The sequence below is a fragment of the Elgaria multicarinata genome, chromosome 18 (assembly GCF_023053635.1).
Source record: "Elgaria multicarinata webbii isolate HBS135686 ecotype San Diego chromosome 18, rElgMul1.1.pri, whole genome shotgun sequence".
NCBI classification, from domain to species: Eukaryota; Metazoa; Chordata; class Lepidosauria; order Squamata; family Anguidae; genus Elgaria; species Elgaria multicarinata.
In genome coordinates, this window is record NC_086188.1 from 20,108,344 (window position 1) to 20,120,714 (window position 12,371).

Sequence of the window (12,371 nt, forward strand, 5' to 3'; positions counted from 1 at the left end):
TGTTTTTGAAGCTATCGTTCTGGAAATTCTTGTGCACAGAGAGTCGTGGATGGGGGTCATTTTGAGACTACTCTCACCTCTCTGCGTCGTGCGGGTCGCGTGCTATATTTTTTTAAAAATCGGGTCAACAAACAGGGACAGCGCGGCTCAAACGGCGGTTTTCGGCTTTTCGCCCATAGGATTGCATTGCGGGAAAGAATCGGGGATAACTGGGTTGTTTTTTAAGCTATCGTTCTGAAAATTTTTGTGCTTAGACAGTCGTAGATGGGGGTCATTTTGAGACTACTCTCAACTTTCTGTGTCCTGTGGTTCACGTGCTAGAATTTTTTAAAAATCGGGTCAACAAACGGTTTGGGGTTGTTGTTTTTTTGAAGCGATGACAGGCACATTCAACTCCCAATCCTGATGAGAATTGATCACCTCATGAAGCATCATCCTCCAATCCCAGCGTTGGAGGGGGGACTAAGGCAGAGCCACCCTGAGAGCTTTCTGCTTTGTGTCTCTTTGTGGGTTGGCGTTCGTGGAGAGAGGACTTAGTTAGTTAGTGCTGCTGCTGTGTTTGGACTTTGGAGATAGATTAGGATAGATTTAGCTTGGCGTGTGTGTGTTTGTTTGCTTCTTTCTGACTTTTAGCTTAGTTTGCCCTGTGTTTTTCCCTTACTTTGATTTAATATAAACTTTACTTTTAAATTTTGGAGTGTGTGTTTGTTTGGTTGTTTGGTTGTCCCCCCCCTTCCCTTTCTTAAAGCCTGACTGTGTTCCTTCTGCTTTTGTGAAAGCTTTCTTTTGAAAGCATACACACACTTCTTGTCCCATTTCCCTACATTTATTAGTAATATTCTTAAACATATTATTATATTCTTTTACATATTCTTAGTAGTATATTAGTATATTCTCATACATATTATTAGTAGTATTAATATTTTATTCTTCTTATACATATTAGTAGTAGTGTTTGGTTGGTTCTTTTCCCCCCTCCCCTCTCTTAAATCCTGATTGTGTTTCCTTCTATCTATATACAAAAAAATACCAGAAAATACCCCAAAAAAATTATTCTCTTTTTCTTCTCTGTGTAACTTGGACTGTGAGTGTGCTGTGTGCACTGCTTTTGTGAAGTGCAACAGCCACAGATTGAGCATTTTGTGGAAAGCATACACACACTTCTTGTCCCATTTCCCTACATTTAAACATATTATATTCTTATACATATTCTTAGTAGTATCTTATACATATTATTAGTAGTATTAATATTTTATTAGTCATCATGAGAAGAGGGAGCAGGCGTGCTGAAAGCAGCAAGGCTCAGGCTGGCACCAGTAAGCAGGCTGCCTCTCCTGCTGTGAAAATCAAACGGGCAACTCCTTGGCTGGCTGCTCCGAAACAGAAGCAGGACAAGCAGCAGGCAGAGCCACTCTCTTCTGCAACTTGTGCCCGGCGTTCTCTTTTTGAGGGTGGGAGCAGCAGTGCCATTAGAGGAGGAGGAGGAGTATCCCCAACTCCTTCATTATCCTTTGAGCCCACGAGCCCGCTGATGGACCTAGACGAGGTCCTCAGCACAGTGGAGGGGGAGGAGGAGGAGGCGGTGGTCCTCCAGGATGTGGGGGCTGAGGAGGAGCAGCAGCAGGCCGAGGCTCTCTCCCCAGTCTCATCCCACACCTCTTCCGCTGCCACCCTTGTTTCTGTGGCAACACCAGAGAGCTCAGGCGGGCAATTGGTGGTGTCACCACGGAAGCGAAAGACAAGCATCGTGTGGGACCACTTTGAGGTGGGAGCGGATCCCCGCTTTGCTGTCTGTCGCCACTGCAAACTCAGCCTAAGCAGGGGTTCAGCTACAGGGCATTATGGAACCAGCAGCATGAAGATGCATCTTCACAGGCAGCACCAGTCGGTCTTGCTGGGGAAAGAGGCAGGCAAGGTGACTGGTTCCAGGGGAAAGCCGAAGGCTGCTGCTGGCACTGCCACTCTAAGCTCTCCATCTCCCATCCCCACAAGGGTTAGGCAGGCAACCCTGCAGGACATGGGGTGGGGGAAGTATGGACCCACAAGATGGCGTTTTCCAACGCCCACCCAGGGTGCTACTGTGGTGGGGCATCTGCCGGGACTGACTCCTCCCCAATACTAGATCTATGACATGTCACTCTGCCTGCCACTCTGCTAGCCTGTCTTCCTCGGTGACCGACTCGCTGGGATGGTTTGCGTTTGCAATGCGTGACTAATTGCAGTGCTGGCTTAGAAACCAGCCATCCTTGCCTCACTTCCTTGTGCCCCCAGAAATGCCCGCAGCCTGCCTGCCTGCCTGCCTGCCTGCCTGTCTGCCCGCCTCCCCCAGGGTGCTGCTGTGGTGGGGCATCTGCCAGGACTGACTCCTCGCCTGCTCTGCCTGCCTCTCTGCCCGCCTGGTGCCTGGGAGATGGGCTTTGCCGTTCGTGCCCAGCACCCTCCGGCACGCTTGCTCCCAGTCGTCCTCCTCTGTGCCCCTCAATGCGTAACTGCTGGCTTAGAAAGAAACAACCAGCCATCTTTGCCTCACTTGCTCCTTGCGCCCGCTTACGGGTTGGTTTGCTATGCGTTAGTGCTCAAGCCATCCTTGCGGCACTACAATGCATGCTGCCTGCCTGCCTGCCTGCCTGCCTGCCTTCCCTCCCTTCTCCCCTTCCCGCCTTGCAGGGATGGTGTATGTGTCTTGCTTTGACTCAGGGGAGAAGTCCTTCCTACGCTCACTTAGACTTTATCAAGTTCAATAATCCATTTTTCAAATGTGCAAGAAGATTTAGGGTTATCTCGTGGCATGTTGGGATTTCCTTTCAACTGGCCCCATTGAGCTGTCTGCATTGCAACTTTAAATCCCTGACATACTGGAGTGCCCGATTTTCAAAACTTCCCCTAACATCAGGGGATGATGGGATTGCCTTGAAACTTGGCATCCATGTGGACACATGGATAAGCTATCATGGTGCCAAGTTTGAGGTTTCTGACATGCAAATTGACGTAGTTGTAGAATGGGACTTGATTTGGGGTGCCAAAAATCAGGGGATGATGGGATTGCCTTGAGTCTGGGCGTCCATGTGGACACATAGATAAGCTGTCCTGGTGCCAAGTTTGAGGTTTCTAACATGCAAATTGACAGAGCTATCCCAAGGGGTCTGAATGGGGTGCCCGATTTTCAAAAATTCCCCAAAAATCAGGGGATGATGGGATTGCCTTGAAACTTGGCGTGTGTGTGGACACGTGGATAAGCTATCATGGTGCCGAGTTTGAGGTTTCTAACGTGCAAATTGACGGAGCTATCGAAAGGGGTGTGAATTAGGGTTATGGGTGGTGCGTTAGACGTTAGAGCCGCGCCAAAAATCAGGGGATGGTGGGATTTGCTTGAAACGTGGCGTGCGTGTGGACACATGGATAAGCTGTCCTGGTGGCGAGTTTGAGGTTTCTAACGTGCAAATTGACGGAGCTATCCCAAGGGGTGTGAATGGGGTGCCCGATTTTCAAAAATTCCCTAAAAATCAGGGGATGATGGGATTGCCCTGAAACTTGGCGTCCATGTGGACACATGGATAAGCTATCATGGTGCCGAGTTTGAGGTTTCTAACGTGCAAATTGACGGAGCTATCAAAAGGGGTGTGATGGGTGGTGCGTTAGAGGTTAGAGCCGCGCCAAAAATCAGGGGATGATGGGATTGCTTTGAGTCTGGGCGTCCATGTGGATACATGGATAAGCTGTCCTGGTGCCGAGTTTGAGGTTTCTAACATGCAAATTGACGGAGCTATCCCAAGGGGTGTGAATGGGGTGCCCGATTTTCAAAAATTCCCCAAAAATCAGGGGATGATGGGATTGCCTTGAAACTTGGCGTGCGTGTGTATACGTCCATGAGGTGTCATGGTGCCAAACATGAGGTTTCTAACTTTCACAGAAAAAAAGTTGTATACTTTTTTAGCTTTCAATGCAACCCTATGGGGAGAAAAAACGGAGCTCCGATCCGGATCCGGAGCTCCGAGCGGAGCGGAAGTGGGCGGAGCAGGGGCGGGGCGAAGCGGGCCGCTCCGAAAATGGCGGATCTGGAAATGAAGCGGAGTGGGGGGTCCGTGCACACCCCTAATAAAATACACAAATTTCAAGGCAGAGCAGTGAGATGGATTGGTACAAAGATACACAAATATTAAGGCATAGCTGGGAGCAGAGCTTTCCAAACGGTGTGTCGCGACACGTTAGTGTGTCAGCTGCAGTGTGTAGGTGTGTCACACGAATGTAACAAGAAACTTCTGAGTCTATGTGAAATAAGCAATACCAACTTACATGCATTTTTACGTAGCAAAGGTGCCGATTAGTATGGTGCACTAGTATATTCCCCTTCTGTCGTATCCGTGTATGCACACCACGGTCAAGGGATCATACAGGTACTGCGCATGTGCAGTATGCATAATTGGGTCGAAACAGCTGATTCCACGTCACTTCCAGTGATGCGGCTGCACCTGAAGTGACGCATTCGAGAAATTCCATGGGTCCAGTTTTTTCATAGAACACTGTCTCAACCGCGGCTCAATCGCAGCTCGACAAAATTGGTTCAATGTGAAAATTCTTGGAAATGTATGTTATTATCTTGCAAATCATATATTTTTAAAAATATAAATGAAAGGTTTTCATGAGATATGTTGTGTCCCCATACATTTCGTTATTACAATTTATGTATGTGTCTGTATCTCTTATAAGGGGTTAGTTTAACCTTCGGTTTGCTAGTAAAACTGAATTACTGTGTCGCGAAATGATGCATGTCTAAAAAGTGTGTCACCAACATGAACATTTTGGAAAGCTCTGGCTGGGAGTGAAGAAGATAGGTAAAATACACAAATTTCAAGGCAGAGCAGTGAATAGGATCAGTAAAGATACACAAACTTCATGGCAGAGCAGTTAAGCGGGAGGGGAAATTACACAAATTTCATAGCAGTGCACTTCTGAATGTGCACACTTGCTCAAGACTGAAAAATAATAATAATAAAGGTTGCAAATGGGTTTGGGACTCTCTCTGGTGTCCGTATTTCTTGTTTTTTTTTTAGGAGATCTGCCATTATTATTATTATTATTTATTTATATAGCACCATCAATGTACATGGTGCTGTACAGAGTAAAACAGTAAATAGCAAGACCCTGCCGCATAGGCTTACATTCTAATAAAATCATAATAAAACAATAAGGAGGGGAAGAGAATGCACCAAACAGGCACAGGGTAGGGTAAAACTAACAGTATAAAGTCAGAGCAAAATCAAGTTTTAAAGCTTTAGGAAAAATGAGTTAATACAGAAAGACGTCGTGTAACTCTCAACATACTTTGGGATTTGACCATTCCCACCTGCCTTCTCAGTCATATTGTGGCTTCTATGCATAAATGATGAACTACAGAAAAAGAGAAAACTCAACTTACCAGTAAAGATATCTATTCTTGTGGCATCAGCATCTCTACAAAATAGCAGATCATAAAATCAGTTTTCAAAATATTGGGTGAAAATGAAGCAGATGAAGGAGTAATGCATGCCTGAGTAGCAATTTCAATAGGAACTGAGAGCAAGGATAAAGACCTTTAGTTAGCTAAATCCCAGTACTCATTTTTGCCTTATGAGCAGCACCTACATGCCAAAACAAGGTGTTAGAAGTGGCATGTATATAGTTTGTAAAGCAAAATTATATCACAAAAAGTGGATCTAACGTATGTTTCTCAACCTGTTTCGTAACTCCTAGGTCACGGAGTGCTTTCTACCAATACAGCAGGCCTCCTTAATTAGGCATGGGCAGCTGCAAGGCAATTACAAGATAATTTACTGTTCTCTGCATAGGCTTGGCATTCCTGCCTGATGAATACACACTACACAAGGGGAGCTGAAAGTCCTTGGTCATATCTCAGCACATTCTCCAAAATAAAGTACCTTATGTTTTGCTAAGCATCAAGTCTCAGATTTCACCTGGTTTTGCACTGGGGATCCTTATGTTTAGGGGGCGTGCCTAAGCAGCTAATCTCATCATATAAATAAAAGAACTGAACACACACTTTAATGCAGATTGCAAATAAAGCTGTTACATTACATACACTCGCGTTTCCTTCTACAAAATTTCCCTACTATACATTTTTTAAACTTTCATAAAATCCCAGCAACAAGCCCAAAGTGAGGTTGCCTCTTCTAATTTCACTGGCTGGTCAAATGAGCCTCTTTAGTCTTCGTTTTTAGAATTGACTATAGAATTTCATAAACTGGAGAAAAGTATTAGTCTCGCTGTATTAGCACAACTGCCTGCAACCCACCTTGAACCTATAAATGAAAATGGATAAATAAAATTAGAAGTGAATTATTAACACTTCTTTGAGTGTAAAATGATTAAATCTTTGGCCTATGACAGAATCGAAGAAACTGATTTACCTTGAGTCAGGTGGAACTGGCCTATTTAGCTCAATATTGTCTACACTAACGACAGGGTTTCAGACACGACCTTTTCCCAGCCCTGCCAGGAAATACCAGAACCTGAACCTGAGACCTTCTGCTTGCAAAGCATAGGCTCTGTCGTGAGCTTAAGGGAAAGTTCTTGTAAATAGGTTTCATATTAAATGGGAATGGCTATATAACTGGAATCAATTTATACCGTATAAAGCAACTTCTAGCAGATCTTTTGCTATCATAATTTCCTATATAATATTTTACAATGTACATCGTTATCAGCATCTTATTCCACATACTCGTCAAACTCAGAGAATGAACTGACATGATAGCCTGCATATCTCTTCTAATTCTATGAAGTAGCCTTCCATGGTTGTACCCATAGAAAATGTTCTATTTAGAGTCTATCCATCTATATGCCTGCTCCTAGGCATTTAGCAATATGTGATGAGCCTGGGTCTGTTTTTTTGGCTCATTTGTAAAGTTGTTGTAGTGGTTTTAAATGTACGTGCATTTTGCATGTTTTTGTGGTTTTTAATTTTTGTATATCATTTTAAGTGTTTTTATCTTATGTGAACCGCCCAGAGAGCTTCGGCTATAGGGTGGTATACAAATGCAATACAATAAAATAAAAAAGTGGGTAAACAAAGTACAAAGGTAATTTTAAAATGTTTACTTCCATCTTCTATTTTCTTCCAAGTATTTTTCTTCCAGTCAAGTGTTACCCATCAGCCCCTCCTTCAGTCTTTTTGCATTTTTTTGTGCATGTTTCCATGCCTAGAACTTCCTCTCCAAATTCCATTATATTACTTTCTGGTTTCAGACACACTGATTTTTTCAAATTTTAAACGCTGATGTAAAGTCGAAATGTCATTAACCTAGTAGAAATTATCTTGAGCAAAGCTAAATACAATCACTATGTAACTAGTACTATCCCCTTTTTAAAGAATAAGGATGGGTGAAAATTTCATTCATTTCTTTTATAAAAATTGGCCAAATCCCTTTATTAATGGGATGTAAAGAACTTCAGATTTTTTAAAAAATGAATGTGAATATAAATCGAGACTCTGCCAGAAAACACGAATGTGGGCATCGGCCCAGGAGGCCTTCCACAGAAGAGATCTATCTAGGGAGCACAAATGGTTAAAGTACAGCCATGTATTGGAAGTGTCTCAAGTGGAATATAAACTAAAAGCAAGAGAAGGATTGTTAAAGGAGGGCCATATATGTCAGTGGTTCTCCTACCTACAGATTATGGAGAAGTTTAAGAGACGTAAAAGAATGCGGATCTGAGGAAACAAAATCAATGTTTGAAGCAGCCCTATGTACTAATGATGAACATGTTATTTCTAAGGTGTATACGCTATTGTTAAAACTTGAGACAGAGAATGAACAAACAAATGGGATAAAATGGGATCAAAATTTTGGGTACAATGTACCAATGGAATTACGGAAAAATATGTGGGTAAACGATTTAAAATATATGTTAAGTACCAGACTTGAGGAGAATTTTTATAAGATGATGTATGGATGTTATATGTCTCCCTCAAAATTAGCAAAAAATGTACAGGGGCTGTTTGGGAGACTGTTGGAAATGTGAAGAACAAGAAGGAACTTTTTACCATATATGGTGGTCATGTAAAAAAGCAAAATCTTTTTGGACTCAGATCCATTTGTCAATGCAAAAAATATTAAAGACAAATATACAAATGAAACCAGAAACGTTTTTGTTGGGACTTATGGATGATCAACTTTTTTAAAAAAAGGAGGAACGTTGTTTTTGTACATAACAGCTGCCAGACTACTCTATGCACAATATTGGAAAAATACACAAGTACGATCAACGTAGGAATGGCTGCTCAAGGTTTTGGAGATGGCGTAAATGGCCAAACTTATGGCACTAGTAAGAGAAAAATCAACAACCTCGTTCATATTGGACTGGAAACCTCTGATAGGGCCAGCTCCAGACACACTTGGATGAGACTGATTGTCTGGATCCATTTCAGTCGGGTTTCAGGCCTGGTTTTGGCACAGAAACAGCCTTGGTCGCCCTGTATGATGACCTATGTTGGGAGAAAGACAGGAGAGGGAGTATGACTCTGTTGATTCTCCTTGATCTCTCAGCGGCTTTCGATACCATCCACCATGGTATCCTTCTGGAACGTCTGGCTGAGTTGGGAGTGGGAGGCACTGCATTGCAGTGGTTCCGCTCCTACTTGGCGGGTCGGCTTCAGAAGGTGGTGCTTGAGGAACATTGCTCAGCCCCGTGGACTCTCCAGTATGGGGTTCCGCAGGGGTCAGTCTTGTCCCCCATGTTGTTTAACATGTACATGAAACCATTGGGTGCGGTCATCCTGAGTTTTGGAGTGCGCTGTCATCAGTACGCTGATGACACGCAGCTCTACTTCTCCTTTATCTTCATCAGGTGAGGCTGTGGATGTGCTGAACCGGTGCCTGGCTGCGACAATGGACTGGATGAGGGCTAATAAACTGAAGCTCAATCCAGACAAGACTGAAATGCTGCTGGTGGGAGGTTCTTCTGACCGGATGGGGTTGCACTCCCCCTGAAGGAGCAGGTTCGTAGCTTGGGGGTTCTCCTAGAACCATCTCTGTCACTTGAGGCTCAGGTGGCCTCGGTGGCACGGAGTGCTTTCTACCAACTTCGGTTGGTGGCCCAGCTACGCCCCTATCTGGACAGGGATAACCTAGCTTCAGTTGTTCATACTCTGGTAACCTCCAAATTAGATTACTGCAATGCCCTCTACATGGGGCTGCCTTTGAAGACGGTCCGGAAGCTGCAGCTTGTGCAAAATGCAGCGGTCAGATTGTTAACTGGAACAAGGCAGTTTGAACATATAACGCCGATTCTGGCCCATTTGCATTGGCTGCCTATACGTTTCTGAGCTCAATTCAAGGTGCTGGTTTTAACTTATAAAGCCCTATATGGCTTGGGACCACAATACCTGATGGAACGCCTCTACCGACAAGAACCTACCCGTCCACTGCGCTCAACATCTAAGGTCCTCCTCCGAGTGCCTACTCCAAGGGACGCTTGGAGGATGGCAACAAGGGAGAGGGCCTTTTCGGTGGTGGCCCCCCGACTGTGGAATGATCTCCCTGATGAGGCTTGCCTGGCACCAACACTTATCTTTCAGGCGCCAGGTCAAGACTTTTCTCTTCTCCCAGGCATTTAACAGCATTTAACAAAGCTGTTTGTTTTTTAATGGACCCCAGAACTGTTGTTTTTATGGTTTTGATGGTTTTAAATTTTGTATATTTTTCATGTTTACTGATTTTAACTTTTGTAAACCGCCCAGAGAGCTTCGGCTATGGGGCAGTATATAAATGTAATAAATAAATAAATAATAAATAGAGTATATACAAGAGTTGCAAAAGAATGATGTATTTGTTTGTGGTTTTTACATATAATCTGTGGTCTTAACACACAATACTGGGCTGGCTAAAGTGAAGTAACTGATAGCCTCTATGTCTGACATGAAGATTGCCTTAAATGGAACATAGCCTTATATGTTTTGTATATATGTTTTTATTAGAATGTAATGTTTTGTTAAGTTTTCCTTCTTTGCTTGTCTTTTTTCCCCTATTCCTTTGTAGAAAACAATAAAATTGTTAAAAATGGGGGGGGGGGTGATGAACGTGGGAGAAAGCGAAACTGTCCACTCTGAAGAAAACCTCATAGCCGAGCCTCAGTTAGGTAAGCTAGACTATAACAATATACCAAGCACCTCTTATATAGTTACAATCTTGACTACATACCTGGCATTATCTACAAGCTCAGCAAGGGCCCCAAACAAGAATTCATGTGTGGTTCTGCAATGTCAAAGAGAGTTGGTGACGTTATTTTGAATCTGGTACGTAGTGTAGATTTTGTGCATTACTCCAATCTTACACATTTCAAACTGAACCATTAAAAAAAACTTATTTGTAAAAGAAATCCTTGTCACAGCCAAGATTAGAAAATAATTAGTTATATAGTTGTCCTTAAGAGGCAAACAAAACAAAGCAACGCACATGCCCCCAAACCCAACAGCAACAAATTCTGTCTATTTAAACAACAACAATCTTCCCCCAAAATGTTCAAGCGTGGTGAAATATTAATTGGAGTTTCACAACTTGTGCTAGATAATCTTTGGCCAGACATTATTGATAACAGTTTAGTGCAGCATTAAGGGGTTTCTCTTCAAGGAAGCAATTCTTCTTATTTCAGAGATCAGCTTTTGACAAAAGGGAATTCTTCATCCAAACAGTGCTTTTTGGTGCTCCAAATGTCCAGCAAGGTTTCCCAGGGAAATGCATGTTGGCAACTACTGCTAATCCAGAAATAAAAATACCATCTTGAGACTGCGTCGGATCTCAATGTGTTCCAATAATATTCATTCAATGCTAGGTCCATTAGGTCACCTGCTTGTATTTTTCAGATCCTTAACCTTGGTATATTTGCAACTACTACAACAATGACCCAAGGAAGTGCCTACTTGCAGAGATAGCTGCTTAACAAAGACTTATTCAAAGACTTAAGGTGCAATCCTACACGTTTCATCAGAACTAGGACTACTGAGTTCAATGGGGTAGGGACACAGTAGGGAGCATATTTGGGGGAACAGTACAAACTTGCAACATGCCCTCCAACATGCACCGCAACTCCATTCCATCCATAGTTCATATATTACCTGAGCCAGACTTTGGTAATATATATATATACTTTGGAAAGGCTTTGTCTGGTTTGACAAAATGGATTGGTTGGTGCCCTTTTGCTTCATTTACTCTCTTTTATTTAAGCTCCTTCTATTTCTGGTTGTTTGAATTGTATTTATAACCAGACATGATGCATGTATAAACAAAAGAACCGTTTATTCATATATATATATTTTGGGCCTCTAAGTCAGCAGCAATGGCTTCCATGGTCCCTGTGTTCAGTAACTCCAATTGTGGTGCTTTGACCCTCTCACTAGCTGTTCTGCCTAAATATAAGGAACTCTGGAACTGGTAGCTCAACAGAGTATGTCACAATCTTAAGCAAAAATCTGTTTCTCAAACTATGTTCTAGTTGAACTGCACAAGCTGCACACCCTCTCTGATACAGCGATTGGTGTGGGCCAACAATTCAATGTTCAGAATGTTGCTTCTTCTGCTCTAACATTGCTCTCCCAATCGGTTCCAGCAAAACTCACGAGATCTGGACAATTAGGAACACAGGGCTTTTACATATTCAGAAAAAGTCCCACAGCCTTACCGGTGCGAAGTCTTCATGCATTTAACGATCGGCAAAATACGTCCCCATTTTTGCCAGTTCCTTCCCATATTTTTCCATCCTACTGCCACCAGATGGCCCTGTTTTATAGCACATTTTCCATTTATTACCGCATTTTCAGGGTTTTATAAAATGATGGTTTCCCCTTTGGAAACACGTGAAAGGCACCGGAGGTTGACGACATCATGAAAAGTAACGGTAAATATCTGTAGTGACCAATCATGAGCCTGCCGAAAATCACTCGTGAGAAGCTTGTAGATGCAGGGAAAGAAGCTTCCATAAATGCCCTCAAGCATGACCTACAATTTATACTCTATTTTCCCCCTTCATGGTAATGAGGATGCAGTCTTTGTCTCAGTGTCCTGGTCCTGATAAAATGTATTGCTTTGCCCCCACCATGCTAGGATTTTGCTCCACAGTAAGCATCACAGGTCCAGCACAGCACTTGTGATTCAAGTACTAATTTTCTATCCCCATTCCATTTTCTCCAAGTCTCTGCCCTGAGCAATGTTCAAAAGAAAACAAGTTTTGAAAGTTTTCTCACAAGCACAGGGTGGCCATGGTCTCATTTACTAGCTAATCCTTTTGGCAAACAATGAAATAGCTTAGAAGTTAAGCCTGCCTAAAAAGAGGTGAACAACACTATTCTTACCAAGCAAGCCTCAGAAAAACCCTCAGGC

At 43.0% G+C, this 12,371-nt stretch overlaps 1 protein-coding gene across 1 annotated transcript in view; it reads right to left on the reverse strand.

Annotated features, from left to right (window-relative positions):
* The window catches only part of MORC2 (MORC family CW-type zinc finger 2), an 84,733-nt gene that overhangs the window by 58,659 nt on the left and 13,703 nt on the right, over positions 1-12,371 (reverse strand). Inside the window, exons 2-3 of the mRNA XM_063144257.1 lie at positions 10,197-10,250; positions 5,417-5,451 (exon numbers count right to left, since the gene is read on the reverse strand). Coding sequence (XP_063000327.1) covers positions 5,417-5,451; positions 10,197-10,250 — 89 coding nt within the window. The remainder of the gene's footprint in view (positions 1-5,416; positions 5,452-10,196; positions 10,251-12,371) is intronic.